The sequence below is a fragment of the Suncus etruscus genome, chromosome 1, assembly GCF_024139225.1.
Source record: "Suncus etruscus isolate mSunEtr1 chromosome 1, mSunEtr1.pri.cur, whole genome shotgun sequence".
Classification (NCBI taxonomy): Eukaryota; Metazoa; Chordata; class Mammalia; order Eulipotyphla; family Soricidae; genus Suncus; species Suncus etruscus.
In genome coordinates, this window is record NC_064848.1 from 132203747 (window position 1) to 132228994 (window position 25248).

Genomic DNA, 25248 nt, shown 5'->3' on the forward strand with positions numbered 1-25248 from the left:
TCCTCAAACTACGGCCCATGGGCCACATATTGTATTTATCCCCATTTTGTTTCTTCACTTCTAAATAAGATATATGCAGTGTGCATAGAAATTTGTTCATAATTTTTGTTTTTACTATAATCTGGCCCTCCAACAGTCTGAAGGACAGTAAACTGGCCCCCTGTTTAAAAAGTTTGAGGACCCCTATGTGGTTCTCAGAGGATTTGGGAGTTATTCCCATTGAGTCCTGGCCAACTATGTGATGACTTAGAACAGTAAAAACTTTTATTATCTCCTAGACATTAACTATAACAAACTATTTTCTCAAATTTCAACTGTGATCATCCTGATCTTAATCAAGGAGTTGAAAATAATATTTTGTAAGAATATACTGTTTTACCAGAAATGCATGTTCAGATTAGGCACAGCTTGATCTGTGTATATTTAGTATATCTAAAGTATACTTTAGATGCTAAAATATACTGGTCAATGGGAAGCAAACTGGGGTGGAGGGGAGCACTGGTGTGAACACTGCTGAAGAAATTGTTGTTGAAATATTATATGATTGAAACCCAATCATGAATAACTTTATAATTTCTCAGTGACTAAATTTTGTTAACTATAATTTTAATATGCTAAAATGTATTCAGCAAAATAATTATAATATAAAAAATTATTAACTAGAATTTAATATGCTACAAATATGTTACAAAACAAGGGAATACAAGATTGATGAGTTATCATTTAGGAGAAGTTTCATCAAACAAAAAATAAACATTTTTCATAAAACCCAAATACCAAAGATAGTATATGAATGATGATATAAAATGACTTGCTTAAAAATAGCAGAATACCTTTTCAAATTATATAGTTGTTCCCAGAAAGCAAATAAAAGTTGAATGATATTAGTAAGCCTATTTTATATCTCAGTTTTATATTAGAGACTTTTAGGACAAACAATATATTTAGGCCAATAGAATATTATTTAAGCTCTCTGGTAAATGTAGTCTTCCTAGATTAATATGTAAGTTTTAGTGAACCTGGAGATAATATATACAAACATGTATGGATTTAATTATATTTTCATATTTCACAATATACTTATTGGCATGGTCTTTAAAAAGGAAACAACCAGTCAGAAAAAAAACTGGGTAAGGCACTTGCCTTGCATATGGTAGTCTTGGAATAGATCATCAGTACCCAATATGGTTCCATAATCTCTGAGAACAGATTCAAGTCTAAGCCTTGAGCATAACTGGGTGTGACCCTCCCAAATAAAAGTTAATGAATAAGAAGAAGCAACCTAATAAAGATGAAAATAATAGATCTTGAGGCCAGAACAACAGCACAGCATTAGGGCATTTGCTTTGCATGCCACCAACCTGGGATGGACCCAGGTTCAATCTCCAGCATCCCATATGGTCCCCCAAGCCTGACAGAAGCATTTCTGAGCACAGAGCAAGAAGTAATCCCTGAGCACAGCCGGGCATGGCCCAAAAACTAAAAAGAAAAAAAGAAAATAATAGATCTTAATACCAATAAAACTTGCCACTGAATAGATGACATCCCTGTAGAAATGAGCCTCTATTTAGATATATGGATTTAACCATCAAAAAAATAAATAAACAATAGAAAAGCACAAAAATCAGAAATAGTTGGATTGAACAGTTTTCAAAACTATACAAATAATACTGAAAATAAGAAATATTCTGTCCTCTCATAAAATATATGTTCCTTAGATATGACAGAAAAACAAATTGTAAAATGTTTTTAATGTTGTACTAGTCTACTAGTGCTGCAACACTAAATAACTGTATGGTTAAATAATAGAAAATATTTCCTGGGGGCTGTAGTAATAGTACAGCAGGTAGGGAACTTGCCTTGCATGCCGTTGACATAGGTTTGGTCCCAGCATCTCATATGGTCTACTGAGCCCATCGCATATGGTCTCTTGAGCCCACAAGAAATAATTCCTGAGTGCAGAGACGAGAATAACTCCTCAACACCACAAGGTGAAGTCCAAAAACAAAAAAACAAATTATTCCTTCACAATTCAAGTTCAAGACCAAGGACACAGCAGAATTCTGTAAGCCTCTCTTTCTCATTACTTCACTTATTCTTAGCTTTTCTCTCTCCATATAAATTCATATATATGTATATGTGTGTCTGTATATATATACTCTCTTCCCTTTCTTCCTTCAAAGTCAGTATCCCTTGCTGAGTTTTAGTATAATTGATTATCAAGAGGTGGTAGCATGATGTTGAAGTCTCCAATTGCTATTGTAATTCTATCAATGTCCTCCTTAAAACCTATTAAAAGTTGCTGTAAGTATTTTGCTGATCCTTTGTTATGTACATCTGTGCTTAGGAGTATAAGTTCTAGCTGATGTATATATCCTTTGATCATGAAGAAATAACCCCTTTCTGCCTCATGACTTTTTAAAGCATAAATATGATGTTGTCTGATACAAATATGGCCACCCTCACCTTTTTGGGGGAGCTATTTGCTTGTAATATTGTCTTCCAATGCATGAATTTGATTCTGTTTGCTCTTAATGGTTAAATGTATTTCTTGTAAACAACAAAAGATTTGATTTTTTTTGTTTGTTTTTTGGGGGCCGCACCTGCTTGATGGAGTTACTCCTGGCTTGGGGGATTGAACTGCAGTCCATCCTAGGCTAGCACTTGCAAGGCAGACACCTTAACTCTAGTGCCACTGCTCTGGCCCTGGATTTAATGTTTTAATTCATCCTGCCACTGTTTCCTTAAATAGTGTATTTAGATCATTTTAATTAAGTGAACTATTGAAATGAAGTTTGTGCCACTTTTTTGTAGAAAGTTGGCATTGTACGTGAGGTTTATTTCATCTTAAAGTAGCCCCTTCATTGTGTTCTTTGTGTATGCTTGCTTTGAGTCATGAATTTCTGATCTGTTGCTCATACATGAAATTTTGTTTTTTCCTTTAAATGAATGAAAGTCTGGCTTGGTAAAGTATTCATTTTATTGGGTTTTGTTTTTAACTATATCTCACCATTATGTTTAGGCCTGCAGAGTGTTGTTTGACAATCTTCTGTAAATATGGATTTCTACATTACTTTCTCATTGTACGTTACCCAGTCTGGAGATGTGTTGTGTGTGTTGTTATGTGGACAGGTAACTAGAGTTATAAGGTCAATATATGATCTCTGAAGTATGAAGAAGTGAAATATAGCATGGCCAGATAAAGCAGCTGCACAGGGGTCTTAACATAGAGACTAAATAGCAACTTCTGAGTGTGGTTCCCTAGATATTTTTGTAAACTTTGGGGAAGAGGACCTATTCATACAGCTGGCAAGTTTAACAGGGATTGTGACCTGGATAGCTAAATTTTCTTCTACTTCTTCTTTATTTTTCATTTGTTTGTTCTGGAGCCATATGCTGCAGTGCTCAAGGGCTATTCCTAGCACTGAGCTTAGGGATCACTTCTGAAAGGCTCAGGGATGCTGGGGATATAACCCAGATCAGCAGCATGCAAGGCAAGCACCCTACCAGCTATACTATTGCTTCAGCCAGCTAAATTTTCGTAGACTAATACTTTGCTTGTTTGTTTCTGAGTTACATCACCCAATGGTTCAGAGATGTCTCATGACTCTGTTCAGGAATCATTGTTATCCAACTTGGGGGAGACAAAGCCACATAAACCTCAGTGGGCTATATATAAGGCAAGCACCCTAACTTCTGCATAATGGCTCTGATCTTCAATTAAAATTTTGCTTTTATTACTAAGATACTAGTTTTTTGGAGGATGTTCATATTGTTTATGAAATTATCGTTATTAACCACAAGAGGGCAGCAGTTTCAAAGATTGGAGTTAAGGAATGAAATTTTAATAAATTGAGTTTTATATAAATTATTAAAGCTTATGAACCAAAAATTTAACTGTAAAAGAAAAAAATTTAAAAATTATTTTGGGGCTGGAGTGATAGTACAGCGGTGTGGTGTACCCCAAGACCCACCCATATCTGGGAGGGGTCTTGGGAACCGGATAATAGGTGTAACTACCTGCAAGACCTCCCATTTTTGGGAGGGGTCTGGAAAAGGATAGATAAACCTCTGAGCCAGGGGATTCGGCCCCTTTTGCCGTTTCTCTTTTGGCCCCGCTTGGCTTCCTGGCTTTTGGATCTTTGGGCCGCATGGAGCCCAAAGGGAAGATGGCTAACAGGAGATAAGATGCAGGGCTAGCAAAATATAGCTGAATGCTTAAAAGGTTGACATAGGCCACACACCTGTGGTGGCTAGGGCATAAATAAAGATGATTCTTCCTGATGGCTGCGTGTGAGTGAGTAATTCTACCTGGGCCTGGAATCCGCCAGCTGGATGGGGATGAAGCCACGTGGTTGGGGCCTAAGCACAAAGGCCTCCATCCATCGCCATCCAGCCCCGTCCTTAATTATTTTATGCTACAAATGGCGCTCCGAACTTTAACCTGAATCCTGAACCCAAGAAAACAGTGATCATGGTGAGATTTCTGCTTTTCAGTTTCATTTTGGCTCTTTTCGGGTGCACTGAGCCCAAAACCCTGGGCCACGTGCAACAATGTTCAAATATGGCCGTAACCCCTTCTAGAAAAAGAAGGGCAAATAAAACAAGAGAGGTGGAAGCTTTCATCACCTCCAGCCCAGGCCCAGGCCCAGAACTGAAACTTTGTTACAAGAAACAAAAACCTCGGCCTGTAAAAAAACTAATTAAAAGTCTAAATTGGAAAAGGAGGAGAAAAAAGACTATTAAAAATGGACTGATTTTCTGAAAATGACCTTTGGCTTGAATTTGGATTTCGACTTTGGAAATTTCGAACTGAACTTTTAGTTTAAATCACTTGGAACTCTGAACGGCCATAAGCTGCTTCCAAAGTACTCCCAGAGGGGAAAAAAGGCAGCGGTGAAGCCCCTGCCGCGAAAAGCTCCAAGCGGCAAGCTCCAAGCAGCTCGGCTCGGCTGGAATCTCGGCTGGGATCGGCTTGGCTGGGCTCAGTTTGGCCCGGAAAAGCGAAAAACCTGGAATCCACCCTCCAGCGAACCGGCAGCGGGCAGCAAAACCGGCAACCTCATGGTCTACAAAACCGTCTACGGGGCCTGAAACTATAAAAGAGAGCCACGTGGTGAGATCAGCGTGGGACAAACCAACATCTGAACTTTAAAAGTTTACAAAAGCCACATGGTGAGATCAGCGTGGGACAAATTAATCTAAACTATGGTTTTAGGTGTAGAAAATTAGTGGGTAGTAATATTTTACTCATAGTTGGTGATGGAATAAGTTTTAATTAGTTAGTGGTTAAAAAATAAAAATATAAGGGAGGTAATACAGATTAGCCCATTTTAACATCTAATTTCTAACCACCTGCATCTTTGTCTTAGTCATTTTCTTTATGATTTAAATGTGTTTTGTTGTCTTTCAAAGTTAATATTTTCAATTGCAAAATGTTTTACTGTGTATTTTAATGTACTTAGCCTGTTTTTAAAATGTATGTTATGCATGTATGCTGAAGTACTTGTGTATAAAAAAGGTATAAAAACAATTGAAGTTCCCCCAATATAGTTTATAAGTATAGGAACATGTAAGTTCCGAAATAGTGCTTGGTAAAAAAGCATTAATAGAATTTTAGGTTACAGGTGTAAAGTATATTTTGCAAATGATATGTTTTTGAAAAGGGCTGGTATATTAATTTTTACTTTATTACGTTGGCGCATGAAAATATTTAAAAAAGGGGGAAATGTGGTGTACCCCAAGACCCACCCATATCTGGGAGGGGTCTTGGGAACCGGATAATAGGTGTAACTACCTGCAAGACCTCCCATTTCTGGGAGGGGTCTGGAAAAGGATAGATAAACCTCTGAGCCAGGGGATTCGGCCCCTTTTGCCGTTTCTCTTTTGGCCCCGCTTGGCTTCCTGGCTTTTGGATCTTTGGGCCGCATGGAGCCCAAAGGGAAGATGGCTAACAGGAGATAAGATGCAGGGCTAGCAAAATATAGCTGAATGCTTAAAAGGTTGACATAGGCCACACACCTGTGGTGGCTAGGGCATAAATAAAGATGATTCTTCCTGATGGCTGCGTGTGAGTGAGTAATTTCACCTGGGCCTGGAACTCGCCGGCTGCATGGAGGTTGCAGAGCCACGTGGGCTGGATGGCATCCTCCACCATCCAGCCCCATCGTTAATTATTTCATGCAACACAGCGGTAGGGCATTTGCCTTGCAAATGGACGACCCAATGTGAACCCAGGTTCAATCCCTGGCATTGCATATGGAGACTATCAGGAGCAAATTCTGAGTGAAGAGCCAGGAGTAACCCCTGAGCACCACTGGGTGTGGACCAAAACTCAATAAATAAATAAATAAATAAATAAATAAATAAATAAATAAATAAATAAATAAATAAATGTCTTAGAATCTTAGAATTTTCAGATCAGAACAAAACTGAGGTCTCTCTAAAATTCATTTTCTTTTTTTATACTAATCATATATATAAAATCAAAATACATCTATCCTATTTTAACATAGACAATTTACATTAAAAAATTTATAAAAGAGGGGCTAGAGCACTTGTACAGGCAGATAGGGCATTTGCTTTGGATGTAGTCTACAGGGATTCTATATCCAGCATCCCATGTTTCCCCAAGCACTGTTAGGAGTAATTTATGAATGCAGAGCCAAGGGGAAGTACCCCTTGGTATAATTTAGGGCCATAATTGGATGGCCCTAAAACAAAACAAAACAAATTTCTCATACAGCAATAACAATTTCCCTACTGTTACTTAAAAATACCCTTTGTTTTCATCTCAGAAAATGGAATCAAAGTAAAATTAAAGTAAGGGCCAAAGAGATAGCATGAAAGTAGGACATTTGCCTTGCATGCAGAAGGATGGTGTTTCGAATCCTAGTGTCCCATATGGTCCCCCAAGCCTACCAGGAGTGATTCCTGAGTGTAGAACCAGGAGTATTGCCTGAGCGCAGCAGGGTGTGGCTCAAAAACCAATAAATAAATAAATAAATAAATAAATAAATAAATAAATAAATAAATAAATAAAATAAAGTAAAACAAAGTATTTCAAAAATCAATAATTAGGAGAAAGAGGAAGTAAACATGTTAGTCATGTTAAACAGCAAGATAATCTCCTTCCTTAAATACTGCTACATTTCTAATTCCAATCCATGCAAAAACCATGCTACCAAAAGAGTTAAATTTATTAACAGTGATCATATACTTAGCATGTAATTACATTATTTTAAGTTGTCTACTATCATCTGGCTTTTTAATTAATGTATATATTTTGAGTCTACACCCAGAAATGTTCAAGGCTTCCTCTTAGCTCTGAGCCCAAGGGTTACTTGTGGCAGGCCTTGGGTGACCATGTATGAAACATAAGATCAAATCTGGCTCTACAGCATGCAAATTAAGTGCTCTGCCCACTGTACTCTCTCTCCAGCCCTTCAAATGGCTCTTAAATAAACCCAGTATTTGACAACTTGAATTATTTAATGGGAAAGAAAATGGTGACTTGAATAACACATAATATCTGCAAATCATACAGAAACAAAGTTCTAGTAAGGAAATTTGCCTAACACTAATGGTCTGAATAATCATGAAGAAATCAGTGAATCTTAATTTTGCATGAAAGGACCATGTTTGGGTCTAGACTCAGTGATGGTACTGAAGGTAGGGAATTTGTCTTGCATATGGTCAACTCGGGATTGATCCCAGCATCCCATATGGTTCCCTGAGCACTGACAGGAATAATTCCTGAGTACCACCAGGTGTGGCCCAGAAAAACAAAAGTAAATAAATAAAAGACCCTGTTCAACATTTTATAAAATTAATGGATTTTGGAGGGGGGGATTTGGGGAGGCACTCCTGTTGACACTCAGGGGTTACTCCTGGTGATGCACTCAAAAATTGCTCCTGGCTTGGAGACTATATGGGATGCCGGGGATCGAACTGAGGTCCATCTGTCCTGGGTCAGCCACATGCAAGGCACACACCCTACCATGTGCTATCACTCTGACCCCAAAAATTGATGTTATTTTTAATTAAAAAAATTAGTTATCACATATCCAGTATTTCCACTTTCTGATAATTCAAATTATCTTCAAAACTAGAGAGAGAGTTGCATTATTGCATCCTAGCATTTCCCTTTCATTCATAGCTCATCCTTCCTATAATCTTTTGTTATGCATTAAAGCTAAGCACAGAAAAAAGATTAGACCTAAAACTATGAATTATTTTAATATAGCTTACAATTTATTAATGGAAAATGTGAAATAGATATTATTAAAAATTGTGGCAACATTAATGAAAAGTTTGAGGCACAATCAGAACCATGAAATGACAACAGCGTATCTAAGTTGATAGTCTTTTATAAAATCATTTCAATAGGAGTCACTTAATTGGGTGAACTAAAATTGGAAGGTGGATAATGGAAAATGGCTTTATGAAGAATAGAGTGAGTGTGTTTATCTACTAGCCTGAGTAAGAAATTCAAGGCTTGTCAAGCAATTGAATTTTCTTTTTGTATCAAGAAAACATACTCTTGGAATTGGTATAACAGAAAAATGTGTGAATAATAATGTACTTTTATATCTAACTATTATTACAAGAAAATTTAAAAGGTATTGTCAATCCATTCTTTATCAGATTCCCAAGATAGTCTTCCAAAAATAAGTCTTATTTTTATCTTTAGTAAAACTGTTTTTACTGCTAATTATCTTTAAGTTAGTACTAAATGCAAAACCCATTTCAAACTTACATTCTAGGGCATTATAAAGCAGTTCAAAATCTTCTTTTGTTTTAGGATTATGTCGTCTTATATAGTCCAATTGCTTCAATCTTTCTTTTTCTCTTTGTTTCTTTTCTTTTTCCTCAGCTTCCCATTCCAGTCTTATATTTTTTTGTCTTCTTAAATCCTCTACCACTCTTTTAGCATGCCATCGTCTATAGTTAGTCTGTATCACTATTATCTAAAATTAATTAGGAAGTAAAATTTCAAATTCATCAGAATTAACCTACATAAATATTAATCTAGTCATTATTACAGGGAGAGCTTCTCACAGTTGATAACCTTTTCATATTCTTATATTATTTTTAAAGTCTCCTGTAGTTTCTCCTTTTCTGACAGGTCCACCCTAGAGGACCTTAGAGGACCCTAGAGGAGGGACCTCAGTTGTTTCAGTTTTAAGAGTAATACTCAAAATATAATCCAACAATTTACAACTAAACCACAACTTAGTTCTTACCTTGTTTTTTAGTTCTTACCTTATTAACCAGATATAACTCTCCTCAAAACCCAGCTCCAAAACGTAAATTAAATATTGCTTATTTTATCTGACTTTCTTCTTGCAAAATAAACTTTTTAGTGGAATAATTTAATTGATATATGTTGTCACAGTTCCTTGGATTTTCAAGTAATTTTATCTGAGATGCACTGCCCAAATGCCTTGATTTATGATAACCATCAAGTGACCAAAATCACTTAAGAATTACAGTTCTAATTAATTAATTTAGCTTAGTCACTAGAACAATAAGCATAGAAGCCATTACACAGGGAAAATATACATGAAATAATGTATGTAAAATGTCCAGTTTTCAACACAACAGTAACAAAAATACATGACATATCAAAATCTTAATCATCTATAATAGAAAAAATTAAGTCAATAAAAAGTACATCTGAGATTTCTAAATGTTGAATAATAAATACTTCTAAACATCTATTATAAACATATGCAAAGAGCTAAGGGTAACAATACTGAAGTGTTTAAAGAAAGTAATAAGGTATTGGCTTGCCACTAGAGAATATAAAAATAAACCAAAAGGAAATTTAGTACTAAAAAAATACAATAACCAAAATTAAAAAAAAAAAGTTCACTAATCTCAATAGCCAATCATTTTAGGGGGGAGGGTTGGCTTTTGGGTCACACCCGGCAGCGCTCAGGGTTTACTCCTGGTTCTATGCCCAGAAATCGCTCCTGGCAGACTTGGGGGACCATATGGGATGTCAGGATTCGAACCACCATCCTTCTGGATGCAAGGCAAATCTCCGTGTTATCTCTCCAGCCCCTTAATAGCCAATCATAAAAAAGAAAAAAGTAGTAACTAACTTATTAAATAATTATAAAATATCTAATATGCTAAAGAAGAAAGGGATAAATTAGGGGCCAAAGAGATAGCATGGAGGTAAGGCGTTTGCCTTTCATGCAAAAAAATCGATGGTTCGAATTCCGGCGTCCCATATGGTCCCCTGAGCCTGCCAGGAGCGATTTCTGAGCGTAGAGCCAGGAGTAAACCTGAGCGCCACCGGGTGTGACCCAAAAACAAAACAATACAAAACAAAAAAAAGGGGATAAATTAAATAAGCAAAAATGTCAGAGACCTTTAGAACACCACATATGTATATGTGTGTGTGTGTGTGTATATAAATATATATATATATACACACACACACACAAAGAGAGCTTTTTTGAGAAAAACAAAAACAAGTAAAAAACTAGATATTTTAATCCAAATGGAAAAAGAAAAAACATTAGAAAAGGTAATTACATTGGTAATTAAGGTACTATAAAAAATACCATTTTTACTTAAAAAAATTATTGAATGGGCTGAAACTTTAACCAGGAGACCTTTCCTTGCACACTGCCAACCATATGGGAGCCTGTCAAAATTCTGAATGCTGAACCAGTAGAAACCTCTGAGCACCTCCACATTACACACAAATTTTATTAAATATGTTTAAAAACAATTATAAGTGACTGAATAGATAGTACAATAGATTCAGACACTTGCCTTATTACAAATAGAAGACCCAAGTTTGATTCCTGGCACCCAGTATATTCCCCTGAGCACAGAGCCAGAAATAAGTCACCAGTTGTGGCCCCAAGCACCTCCAATGACAAAATAATACAATGTAAAGAAATAATAATTCACAGAATAAGCCTTTAAAAATTATGCTAAGTTATACCCTAGGATACCAAAACAGAATGAAGTAAAGCCATCTGGTACTTTTTTTTAGCATTTAGAAACTTACTAGAAAGCAAATATAAATACAAGCCCATCTAAGAAACCAGAGCACACCCATTACATTCCCTCTCAGAAGCCTATAAAAAAAAGCTTTATATACACAAACACAAATACACACACACACACACACACACACACACACACACACACACAAGAGCAAAGGCTAAAAGATGCCAAGTTTTAATGTTTATTACAGCACTATTCACAGTAGCCAGAATCTGGAAACAATCCAGGTGCCTGAGAACAGATGAATGCCTAAAGAAACTGTGGTACATCTTCACAATGGAATACTATATACTTTTTTAGAAAAAAAAAGTGGAATTTGCTTATATATGAATGGGTGTGAAGAGTATTATGCTAAGCAATATGAATCAGAGAAGTATAGATGGAATGAGTGCATTCATTAGGATACTAAAATAAATGATACTATGGTAATAATATCGAGACAATAGATATGAGAGTCAAGAGTACTAGTCCATGGTAAAAAGCTTCCTAGAAATAGTGGTGGAATATAGTTAGAGCAGAGAAGGGACCAAAATGACATTGATAATGGAAAATGATCATTCTAGACAAAAATTAGATCCTGAAAAAAAATCAAGTTATAGGCATGATACTCCTCAATAACAATAGTTACTGAGCAAGCCAGTGTCTATAAGGGAGGAAATGAAAGGAAGAGGGGTCAGAGTGATAGCACAGAGGCTGGGTTGTTTGCCTTCTTGCATGCAGTCAACCAGGGTTCAATCCCCAGCATTCCATATGATCCCCAAGTCTGCCAGGAATGATTTCTGAATGCAGAGACAGGTGTAACTCCTGAGCACTGCCAGGTATTCCCCTTTGTTGTCATACACATGTAAAATCACTTTACTTTTTCCTTTCACCTTTTCTGAGTTAATTAGCACAGCACCCTTACATATAATTCTGAGCTGCATGTGATGTATGTTAAACTCTGGTTAATACAAGTGCCAAGGAAAGCAGCAGAAAAAAAGAAGTTTGGCTGGCTCAGTAAAATCCAAAAAGCTGTTGGACAAGCTCTGGCCAAAACGTGCTCTGTCTGATCAGACTTTGTCTGACTTCGTATGTAAAACTACAAGCTGAGATGCAGCAGAATTAACCCCACAGAATGGTCCCTGAATAGGAACTAAGAAACTTCAAAACAGTGAGTGAGTAACAAATTCCTTGAAGTACTAAAAAACAAAACTGGTATTGCCATGTCAGCCCCTTCTTGCTTCACTGGATGTACTAATGGAGTATTAGCTTAAACAATCCTCTTCTGAGTTGCCTCATGCTGCTCTGGAATATTTATAAAAATTTTCCAAGACAAACTGAATGTGGCAATTTGTTAAAAAAATTCTTCCATGCACATGTACCAAGAAGGAAAGAATGTTTTTACAAAAGTGAAAAGTCCTTACTCAGAATACTTTCCAATGGCCGATACTGGACCAGGTGGGGATAAGTGAAATTGCATTACAACGTCTGAAAAGTGTGTGTGGGACCCAGTTATTCTGTAGGGGTAATTTTGTGGAATTTCAGCTTGCAATTTTGCAAAAGAAATCAGAGTCATAGGAAAAAGTACATTTTGGCCAGGGATTGTTGAGCAGCTTCTTGGATCTTACTAAGCCAGCCAAGTTTCTTCTTTTTATCTGCTGCTTTCCCTGCCACTTTTATTAGCCAGAGTTTGACATAAATTACCTGAGGGTCAGGGTTGACTTAAGGGTACTTGTGTTAATTAACTCAGAAAAGGTGAAAGGAAAAAGTAAAGTGATTTTACATGTGTATGATAACACTCCTCTCCCACAAATAGGAAAGGAGGGGGGGAGGAGGAGGGGAGTAAGAAGAGGAGGAGAATGGAGAAATGGAAGAGAAGAAAGAGGAGGAGGAGGAGAAGTCAAAGAAAAAAAAGACTCCTGCATATATAAGGGAAGGCGAGAAAAATTGGAGATTTTAGTGGCAGGAAATGTGCACTGGTGAAGGGTGTTGTACATTGTATGACTGAACTTCAATCATGAATAATTTTGTATCTGACTAAAACAACTGTATTATGAACAACCTTGTAACCATGGTTACTAAAGTAATTAATAAAATAAAAATAAATTATGCTGAGTCAATTATTAAAGATAATGACTAGATGATTCTATATAAAGGAAATTCCAAAATAGGCAAACCATTAAAACAGTTATTTCACAAGCTGTAAAGTGGAGAACAGTTGCACTAGCATTCTGGGGGGTACAGGAGGGATATGTGGGATGCATACTGGGAACAGGGGCGGAGGGAGGACAGCACTGGTGGTGGGAATGCCCCTCATTCATTGTCACTATGTACCATAAATGATGCAGTGAAAGATTTGTAATGCACTTTGGTCACAATAAAAATTAAAAATAAATAAATAAATAAAACAGTTATTTAATAATTACCTAAGATTAAAAATCTTAGAAAGGTTAATGACTGCTATTAGGAATAAAATTTTATCCCATGAAATTGAAAAAGTGATGGTACTACTGTTGCATAACTGTTTATATATTAAAATCATTGTACTACACTCAATTTTAAGGTAGACTGTACTGGGGCCGGAGCAAGAGTACAGCAGTACGGCATTTGTCTTGCACACTGCCAACTCCCGAAGGACCCTGATTCAATTTTTGGCACCCCATATGGTCCCCGAGCCTGCCAGGGGTGATTTCTGAGCACATGGCCAGGAATAAACCCAGTAACCCAGGAGTAACTGCTGGGTGTGACCCCTGAAATAATTAATTAATTAAATAAGATATTTTAAACTGAAATAACAAGATAGATAACTGGTACACTAAAAATATTTAATATGAAAAACAAGGAAACAAGAGCCACAACAACTATAAAACAGAAAGTAAAATTCATATAAAATTTTAAATAGTTAATATGCATTAAATGCTCCAATCAAAAAGCAATTATATTGTCATACTAGCTAAAGGAGAATATACAATAATATGCTATTTCTTGATTTAAAGGGAGTCTATTTGGCACCTCCAGAATTTGCCTCAGCATTATAGGGTGTACTCTGTAGACATGCAAATGAAAAATTGTTTAATTTTTGGCACTATCTACCATGTAAGATGCAATCCCAGTAGCACTTCTATTTATATTTATGATCTCTGGTGCCACAATAAGTTGTCCTATGTGGCTGTTCTGTTCTACTGCAACCAAGTGTCAGAAAACCAAAGATATATTTGATATGATCAATAAATTCCATTATTAGATATTTACCTTCCAGACATAAAAACATTCATTCAAAAGAACATTTGTACACCATTATTCATTGTTGTACTTAGTATAATGGCTAAAATATGGAAAAATCCTATGACAGAAGAATGGATTATGATGTTATCCAAACACAACAGAAAATGAAATAATATGTAGTGACAATGAACAATAAAATCATGTGATTTGCTACAACCTACTTATAATTGGAAGATATGCTGAGTGAAGCTAGAAGAATGACAAACACACTTTGAGTGAGAATAATCTCACTGTGATATGTAGAATAATGTAATGGGGAAATATAGTAAAGGAGATACTAAGATCACCCTTGATCCCTGAATTTAGGGAGGAGGAAGACAAAGAAGAAAATAAATCAAGGCAGGAATAAAAAAGATGAAAATGGGAGGTAATGGGAGAATAAGGATTGGGGTTTTGGTCATATTGGTGATATGGGAGAGTGGTATAGTTAAAAATCCAAATCAACAACACTGAGACCTAAGCTGTAACCACCAAACTTTGTAAGGTGACAGGCAGGGGCTGATATGGAGGGTGAGGGTTAACAGAGTAAAAAAACACTTGTGATGGTGATTGGTTTTGAAATATTATATGCCTAAAACTCAGATATCAATAACGTTATAAATCATGGTTCTTTATTAAAATATTTAATAAGTAAAGAATAAGTAAAACAAAAACCACAATTAAAGTGTGTAATCCTCAGTGAGCACCACGACCAAGTGTATAAAACTCTGTTTATCATAACAGCTACAACAGCAGAAAAAAACCATGAGATTATATTAGCTTGATGAAAAAAGACCATGCACACAAAAGCAGAAGATTTGGAGTGACTTTATTTATAAGGAAACAGAGACTCTATGGCTCCTGGTCGGCCATGAGCAGGTACTGTCCCTTTAAGGGTGAAGACATCAGTTACCAGAAGCCTACTCCTTGTAACTACAGGATGGCAGTTGGCCCAAGGGTATATAAAAACCTGGGATGAAGTTGTGCCTAGAGGGTCAAGGAGACTGTGCCATTCCAGCTGGATGGCTGCTGACTGATTGTTGGAGAAACTGTTTAACAGACTCCTGGCTTCTGCTGCCTTTGGCCTCCTCTCCTACTGCTCCAAGCCTAAAACTAACAGTGCCCAGACAGGATGAGTAATGATCCTTTGGGTAATCCAAATGGTGATCCTGTGGAACAAAAACATGCCCTTGAGGCCTACCCAGTCCAGAGGCAGGCTAGAGGACCAGGTTGTCCATGCAGACAGCCCTGCCCAATCATGTACTGAGGCCACTTCCTGGACCTTGTCCAAAATGTGGCAAGAAAAACCATTGTAAAAGAGATTATCACTCCAGTAGGATTTTGAAAAAAACTGAGGACAAACCCAGACCTCAAAAAGCAGGGGTAGATGCTAGAATTGTGGAAAATTCGGTCACTATCACAGGGATACAAGATCCTCCCTAGATCAGCTCTCTGAAGACCACCACCTAAACCTTACCCAAAATGCAACAGAGGAGATTTCTCCAACAACCAACAGGTATCAGGAAACTGGGCAGGGGGAAACCCCAGGCTCCACAAAATCAGGGACATCAACTCATGCAGGCTTACAGCCAACAAGCTTGCTGCAACCCATCATCACAGAAAGTGTTGCCTTGGATATCCCCTGCTGTGATACCATCACATAATACAAGCTCAATGTCCCTACAAATTGAAATCCAGAAGGAAGGGACCAATACCATCAGACACTGTAGGTATACTCTTAGGAAGAAGCAGTCTATTTTTAATATTAATCAAATGAAGAACCCCATACACCGCTGAAGGACACTTTCAAGAAATGTACAGGCTCAGTAAAAAATTGATTCACCTACCTGGGTGCAAATGGATTAAGATTGGGTAGCAGGCAACCTAATCATTCAAGAGAAGACTATGCTTACATTTCTACAGCAAACAGTCACAAAGAAAGAAACTCTGGGTTCCATTACTCCTTATCAGAAGTTGACATCTCTGAGACTCTGAAAGATTTTAAGCTTTTTCATTATTACTTTAAGAAACCATATAAAGGATCTTCTTGCTTTCAAGCAGTTCAGCTTCATTTATACTTTATACAATAATCAGAATGTAATTATCTTTTGAACCCAATAAGAATCCAATTTTCTCTATCCTCTGTTCGGTAGATATCAAAAAGTGAAACTCTGGCAATCCTACAATGCCCTGTTAGCAGTAAGTAGTCAGACAGTCTCATCACCCAGCTCCTAAAAGATCAGAATTTTCACTTCTTAAAGGAAGATAATTATAATTTTAGCATTTTTTTCTATAGGTTTTAACAACCCTCTGCACCTGGGTCTCCTTTAAAATAACAGTTTTTGCTCTAAGTAGTTCCTTGAAGATTCAAATTTCCCCTTTTTAAGGATATTTTCTGATATTATTTGCTTTGGTTGCTTCTATAAATATTGTTTTTCTTTTTTACTATGCCTCTTACAATATGACACTTTATTGTTCTTAAACAAAGTTTCATTTTCTTTTCTGGTTCCTTGGAAATAGAGTGCCAAACCATCCTATTAAGAGTAAAAGAACTGGGCCCTGAGAGATAGCACAGTGGCGTTTGCCTTGCAAGCAGCCGATCCAGGACCAAAGGTGGTCGGTTCGAATCCTGAGCAGAAAGCCAGGAGTAACCCCTGAGCACTGAGCACTGCCAGGTGTGACCCAAAAACCAAAAAAAAAAAAAAAAGAAAAAGAACTGTTTCTTGCATCCAGTCCACCACCTAGATGAATCAGTTTCTTTGATTGAGGTTCTGGTTCAAAGTCATGCCTCTTTGACCTGCAGAGATCCACTGACTTCCAGATTACCCCTTGCCAATATTACCCCTGCCAATACAGATCTAATCAACCAGAAACTTGATCAGCAGTGTAAAAGAATACTTGGATACTGTTATTTATTTGTCACTCCTTCCCCCCTCCATTTTTTTTCAATGGAAAGGGGAGGAAATATAAGGGAAACAGAAACTCTATGGTCCCAGCCATAAATTGATACAGTCCCTTTAAAAGTGAAGACATGAGTTACTAGAAACCTGACCCTGTAACTGCCACAGGATGTCAGTTGGCCTAGGGAGTATATAAAGCCCCAGGCTGATAAACTGGCACAGGGGCTAAGAGATTCTGCTGCTGTCCCTGCCAAAGTACTTCTGCTGAATAGTTGCTACTGAATTGTTGGAGAAACTGTTAAATGGACTCCTGGCTCCTGCTACCTTTTGCTGTCTCTTCTACTGCTCGGGTTTAACACTGACAATATTAGTATAAAAATAGATTTGATATACTGTCAATTAACCTAAAAGTTCCAAGATGGGACAAGGAACAAAATTATTCATTATACAAGAAGTATAATGACCAGGGTCCGGAGAGATAGCACAGCGGCATTTGCCTTGCAAGCAGCCGATCCAGGAAGAAAGGTGGTTGGTTCGAATCCCGGTGTCCCATATGGTCCCCCGTGCCTTCCAGGAGCTATTTCTGAGCAGACAGCCAGGAGTAACCCCTGAGCACCGCCAGGTGTGACCAAAAAAAAAAAAAAAAGTATAATGACCAAAGGTAACATTCAGAATCCTTGGTTTGGGTGTGGGAAAGAGTAGGGGTGAGAGTAGGTGAACAGAAAATAAAAACAAAGACTACTTTTACTATCAGTAAAATATTACCTACTTTGTCAAAATTTACTCCTTGGCCACACCCAGTAATGCTCAGTGGTTACACTTGGCTCTATGCTCAGAAATTGCTCCAGGTAAACTCAGAGGACCATATGGGAGCCAGGGGTTGAACCCAGTCCCTCCTGAGTTGGTCTTGCTGCTATGCTATCACTCCAGCCCCACCTTGAAACTTCTACTCAGACTCCTCTCATCTCTTTTTGAAGTAGGTCTCATTTTCTTTGAGCTTAGTTTACCTAACATTCTCAGTGTTAGAAAGAAATGTGCTAAGTCTATTTAAACATAATCACATTGTTTTGATCTAATTCCTTCTCTTCCATCATCTCCAAATGATGGTGAAGCCATGCAATATGCTTTAACTTAGGTGGAACTGGAAGATTTTAAGTTAAAGGAGTCAGAAGGAAGCAGACAATACAGGATAATTTCATTTATCTGTGGTATAAAAAGTAACAAGGCAAAGGGTATTAAATAGGAGATACTTAGGTTAACCTTGACCCAGAGTATAGGAAAGAGAAGATTAAGGAAGGAAAGAAAGATGGAAATTAATAAGAGGAAGATGAAAACAGGGGCAAGGGTCTTTGACAAATCAGTGGTATAGAGATGTGGTGTATCTATATATCTAAATCACAATGCCAACAACACTGAAAGCATAATATTCCAAACAACAAAAAACTTAAAATGTGCCTAAAAAGGAAGGATGGGAGTTAGTAGGGATACAGAAAATTTTTAAATAGAAGCTGGACTTGGTAATAAAAATGGTAATGAAAATCACTCCAGCCTCAACTTGACCAATTCTAATAAGGCTCCTCTGATCTCTTTTCAAAGTAGGCCTCATTTTTTTGAGCTTATGTTTATCTAACATTGTCAGTATTAGAAAGAAATATACTTATTATTGAATTACTGAATATTAAATGCTTAAAATTTAACTCTGAATAATTGTAAATTATGGTGCCTTAGTAAAATTTTTTCATAGTATAAAGTATAAATAAAATTTAAAAGATAATCTTACCGCTTTTAATCTTTTAGCATGATATTCTTCTGCTGAAAAATATTTTCTTGGTGTTATTAGTTTATCACTAATATTTGATACATATACACCAATTTTAGTCATCTGTGTAGATGCTGGACAGGTAGTTTGTAGGAGCATTTTTCTCTGACCAACTGTCTAAAATTAAAATAAAAAGTAAGTCTATAAGTTCTGTATATTATGTATATGTGAATAGAATATGTTTTCCTATTATGTAAAATAATTTTATTAGATTAATTGATAAATTTGGTAGAAAAATTTAATTGTACAAAGGATATAGCATACCATTTGCTGATTCTGTATTCTAAAATTATACATAAAAATTTACCTGGGTATCTCTAGAAAATAGATTGGATTTTTCAGGTCTCTTTTTAGGTACAGTTTGTGTTCCAGCATTATGATATTCTTGTCCTGTTAGCTTATGTCTAAATCCACCAAGAAACGGTTTGTGAAAATTAGATTTTACAATTTCAACAGCTACCTCCTGGTACTGAGCAACACCTGAAAAGATAAGGCCAAGACTAAGTTCAATTGCAAAGGGTCTCCAAACACATAAAATAACTTAAATAAAATACATATAATAACTAAACTAACCTATTTGTACTTTGACAGTTATGAATCGAGAAGCTTGACTTAATTTATGTATTGTTTTGATTGGGAACATAGCTGGTTCAGTAGAAAATATTTCCATTTGAATAACATCTTGGGGCTTAACTCCATATTGTAGTAAAGTCTCACCACTTTTAAGAACATGTCCTAAAATTGAGATAAAAGGATAGGAAGTTAGGGGGGGAAATGACAAATTTAGTCCTATGCTAAGCATCTCTCCATCAAGGGAACCTCTTTTGCTTCTGCTTTATAGTAAATTTTTTTATTTCTTAAAAAAAGGAGAGGGAAGAAAGGAAGGAAGGGAGGGAGGGAGTGAAGGAAGGAGGGAGAGAGGGAAGAAAGGAAGGGAGGGAGGGAGGAAGGGAGGAAGAAAGGGAGGGAGGGAGGATAGAAGGGAGGATAGTAGAGAGAAAGGAAGGAAGGGAGGTAAGAAGGGAAGGAGGGAGGAAATAAGAAAGGAAGGGAGGAAGGGAGGGAAAAAGGGAAGGAGATAGGAAATAAGAAAGGAAGGGAGGGAGGGAGGAAGTGAAGGAGGGAGAAAAGAAGGGAGGGAGGAAGTGAAGGAGGGAGGAAGGAAGGGAGGAGGAAGGGAGGGAAGGAGCAAAGAAGGAAGGAAGGGACATAGGAAGGGAAGAAGGGAAGGAGGGGGAAAGAAAGAAGGGAAGGAGGAAGGAAAGAAAGAAGGAGGGATGAAGGAAGGGAAGAAAGATGGAGGGAGGGAGGAAAGAAGGAAGAAAGTAAGAGGAGGGGAGGGAGGAAGGAAGGAAGGAAGGAAGGAAGGAAGGAAGGAAGGAAGGAAGGAAGGAAGGAAGGAGGGAGGGAGGGAGGGAGGGGGGAGGGAGGGAGGGAAAGAGGGAGGGAGGGAGGGAGGGAGGAGGGAGGGAGGGAGGGAGGGAGGGAGGGAGGGAAGAAGGAAGGAAGGAAGGAAGGAAGGAAGGAAGGAAGGAAGGAAGAAGGAATGAAAGAAGGAAGGATGAAAGAAGGAAGGAAGGAAAGAAGGAAGGAAGGAAGAAGGAAGGGAGGGAGATAGAACTCACTTCTAAAGGGACAGAAAATATCCTCATACATATCCTTTTACAATTTAGTTATCAAATAAGAGTATCACATATTATTCTGGAATATAAGTGCAGAAAACTCTAAATGGTAAGTTAATACTACTGAATAAGCCATAACTCAAAATTACATACATATAATAACTATGCAACTCTTGAAACAAAATATATATTTTATAAGTGAGTACAATTATACCAAAGCATCTATTCATTAAAAATAAAATAATTTATGTAATCACAGATTATACTAACACAATGAGATGTCTGATTATTTTAATACCCTCCTCACCATCTCAAGTGAAAAAAAGTATGCATTCCCTTATTTGTTTCCTCTGTTGGTAACTATAAAATTAAGTCATGACAAGGAAAACTAAAACTTAAATTTGTATGTCAAGTTTTTATGTTCTATTGATTTAATGTCTACCTTCTCCCTATCACCATTGCTCTATTTTGTTCTATAATTGCCTCTATTTAAATTTTACTATTTTAAGATATACCAAAATTGTTTAATGTTACTGATGTTGTGTGTCATTAAAAACCTTCAATGTTTTCCAATATGTTCTTTACCTAAATTTGAATTAGCAATTTAAATGTGGCAAAATTTTTGTTTTATGCATGTATAGAAAGATTACATTTTTCATCTTTAGCTATGTTTAAAAAGAGCACATTCATAGATATTTTTGGTTCAATATCACATCTTAATTTTTGAGATTTTAATTTGTTTTTAGATCATACCCAGAACTTAATCCTGGTTCTGCTCTGAGGATTGCTCCTGACAGTGTTCACAAAACCATAGGGGTTCTGGAGATCAAACCTGGGTTGGTCACTCGCAAGATAATAGCCCTATCCTTACCCTCTCTACTACCTCTCTGTGCCAATATTTTCATTTTAAAGTTAATAAAAATGGGGGTAGGAAGATAGCTCAAAAGATGGGAATACATACTTGGAATGAACAGAACCCCAATTTTCATCTCTGACATCGCATGCTCATCTTCTCCACCCTAAGCACCACCAATTCCAAGCAATATGGCTTAGTCATCCCTGAGTTCCAAAAGGCCAGAACAACCAGATTCAGCATATCCGATCTCAGCACTGCCAAAGCCTCTCCCCATCAAAATTCACATAAATGCTATGTATGTTGATAAGACGAATGATGGTCCTTAAACATTATGAGTCATCTTATATGGCAAAAGTGACCAGTGATTTTACAATAAATTTTTGAGACAGAAAAAGTATTCTTAATTATCTAAGTCCTAAATGTAACTACAAGAGTCCATTTAGGTATCCTTCTGAAGGAAGAACAATATTTGCTACAAAAGAGATATGACAGAAGCAGTGAGATTTGATGTAATTCTGCTAGCAAGAAGAGATGCAGGATGGGTCAAGACCCAATGAAAGCAAGGAATGCAAGTCTAGAAGATAGAAAAGCAAGTAAAACAGATGCTCCCAGAACCTCTAAGAAATAATGACCCATCTTAATGACCTATGACTTTACTTGAACTAAACTGCTTAAGAATTTTCTGGAACTATAAGAAAAATATGTTGGGTTTGGAGATTTTGTTTTTGTTTGGGGACTACACCTGCGGTCCTCATGGATTGTTCCTGGCTCAAGCTCAGAGGTCATTCCTCATGGGTTCAGGGAATCATATGGAGTGGTAGGGATATCACCCAGGGTCCAGAGCATGCAAGGAAAGCATCCTAATCACTATGCTATTGACATGGCCTGATTATGTCAACTGTGGTACAGATGTATGTACATAATTAAATACTGTGCTGCCATTAGGAAAAATGATGTCATGAAATTTGCTTATATATCATGAACATGGAGATTAGTATGCTACTTGAATGAGTCAGAAGAATGAGTTAGAAGGAGAGGGAGAAGAATCATCTCACTCATCTGAATCATCTCACTCATCTGCAGGTCATAAAAAAAATAAAAGGCAGTATGGTAATAATGTCGAGATAATAGACATGAGGATCAAGAGGATCTGTGGTAGGAAGCTTGCCACAAAGAACAGTGAGTGCAGTTAAAAGTAGAGACGGGTCTATTCTGACAATGATAGTTCGAACTATTCACTCTAGACAAAAACTGGGTACTGAAAGGGGATAAAGTAATATGCATGGTACAATAGTGCAAACCACAGTATCAAAAAGGAGCCAGAGGGGCCAGAGCGTTAACACAGCAGGTAAGGCATTTGCCTGGCATGCAGCCTACCCAGGTTTGTTCCCAAGCATCCCACATGGTCCCCCAAGTTTACCAGGAGCAATTTCTGAGCCCAAAGTCAGGAATAATCCCCTGAGTGTTGCCGGGTGTGACCCAAAAACAAGAGAGAGAGAGAGAAGGAGGGAGGGAAGAAGGGAAGGAGGGAGGGAGGGAGAGATGAAGGGAGGGAAAGTAAAATATCTGTTCTGCCCCATAGGCAGGCAGCAGAGGGTAGGGGTGGGTGGAGGAAAACTGGGTCCATTGGTGGCAGGAAAAGTGCACTGATGAAGGGTGGTGTACATCCTATGACAGAAACTAGAAACTCAATCATGAACAATTTTGTAATCATGGTACTTAAAGTAATAAAATAAACATTATTTGAATGTGAATTAATTTTACTGTATAAATGCCTAATCAATTTTTTAGTATTCTTTTAATTCTATATATTCTTGGTAATAATCTTTATTTTTATTTAATTCCTCCCCATATACAAACTTGTTCCATACACTCTAAACTTCTTGCCAGTTCCCTGATATTCAACATTTCTCACCTTTTGAGGATTAGTATAAGTACTACTACTTTAATTAAATGAAGTTTTCTAGTTCATCCCAGTTTCCTTTCTTCATGTTCTCTTGACGTTTGGTGCTTCATTAAAGCACTAACTAGTATGGTAAATACTCTGTGTATCCTTACTAGTCAGCAAACAACAACAGAAACAAAAAAACCCAGGTACCTGGTCAATAAAAATGTGTTGAATTATTGAATTTACTATCACAACATAACACTCAAAAAGTAAATATCTAAGAATGTGGTTTCACAAATCAAAGATTTTTAGTGCTTACTTATTAAAACTGAAGGATTAAAAGTAATTAGAAAATAAGCTTACCAGCATATCTTATCTGTAGAACATGTAGTGGAATATTTAATAGTTTTGAAAAATAGTCCTTTAGGTTTAATAAATTGGAGTCAACTCTAAAAGGCCTTATAATTTCCTGGCCCACAGGAAAAAGCACAACTTTTACTGTAGATAGTAAAAGAAAAAAAAAAAGAATTATAAGAAAAAAGTCAACAAAGTACAATTCACAGAGGAAACAGAATTTTAGGCAATTTTTTAATTACATGGAACATAGATCATTTGTCATAACCCTATCAAAATCTCATGCTGAGAGTTTCTTTTAATTTTCTATAAAAAGCAACCAACATTATGCTATAAGCTCTTGCTTTGAAAATTAAAATCTCAAGAATTAGCATCAATAATCAATAATTACTACCTCAAAAACAGTTCAATAAGTTTTAGATTTCTCTTCCATTCCTTTCAATGAATATTAAAATGCATTCACAGTTGCCTCTTTTCTCAAAATGCCACAAGATAAAATTACATTGTTTTTCAATTTCTCCAATATCTAATTAATACAAGCATAAGAAGAATTTCAGAAATAAAAAAAATTGTACTCTATTAGAAAGGAATACCCTCAAAATAATTTCCCTGATCTAAATATGTACATATTTTGCATACATAAATGCTATGATAACATTGGTAAATCAGCACATATTAGTAAAACTAAGATAAAAACAATAACTTTTCAAAGAAATCTTATAGGTCTTCCAAATATAAAAGATTTCTAAGGCTAAACTCATTCTTCTTTCCATAATCAATTTATGTAAATAATTGCCAAAATGCCATAAAAGAAAAATCACTCTTTATTACATGTTTATTAAAAGAAGTATACATAGAATTAGTTCTCACAAAAACAGAATGACTTTCTCCTCTAAAAAATGGAAAATCTAGCTTAAATGTTAAGAATACGGTTAGTATATAGTGATAAAATAAAGTATTTAAAATTAGAGGTCAGAAAATAGCTCAGGGGTCAAGAGTACATGCTTTCCATGTGCAAGAATTTTATTTAATATCCTATTACCAAATCTCTTTCCCATTAACAAAGCCAGGTGACTCTGGTGATTCCCAGCACTACTGGGCCACAGAAAGGCTCTATCAACTAGCAATGGCCAGACTGGCCAGCACTGGCCAGACTAGACAAGTATCACAGTGATTGACTTCTTGGCCCTCTGAGCACCGATTGGGAGCAACCTACCAAAAACAGAAAAAAAAATTATTGGATAATTTTTTTTAAACCTGTAAGTCTTTTGTGTTTCCTTTTCTTTTCTTTTCTCCTCATAAATTTTAGACTCTAAATCTTAATGCAGAAGTTATAATAAGCTGGCATATAGATATATATTAGGTCAAATATATCTTGATATTTATAGATAATTGACAATCGGTTGTCATAAAGACAAATGATATATTTATCAATAATCTCATGATAAAATTTAATTGGGCATTTTAAAATGGAATTTAACTACGTGTTGTTAAGGCTTCGGTTTTGTTTTCACAGTTCACAATCAACAAAGAAC

The 25248-nt window shown here is 36.6% G+C and overlaps 1 protein-coding gene across 1 annotated transcript in view; it reads right to left on the reverse strand.

Annotated features, from left to right (window-relative positions):
• Nucleotides 1-25248, reverse strand: part of IQUB (IQ motif and ubiquitin domain containing) — a 70834-nt gene that overhangs the window by 43435 nt on the left and 2151 nt on the right. Inside the window, exons 2-6 of the mRNA XM_049779376.1 lie at nucleotides 23723-23857; nucleotides 19567-19728; nucleotides 19301-19473; nucleotides 18955-19110; nucleotides 8759-8969 (exon numbers count right to left, since the gene is read on the reverse strand). Coding sequence (XP_049635333.1) covers nucleotides 8759-8969; nucleotides 18955-19110; nucleotides 19301-19473; nucleotides 19567-19728; nucleotides 23723-23857 — 837 coding nt within the window. The remainder of the gene's footprint in view (nucleotides 1-8758; nucleotides 8970-18954; nucleotides 19111-19300; nucleotides 19474-19566; nucleotides 19729-23722; nucleotides 23858-25248) is intronic.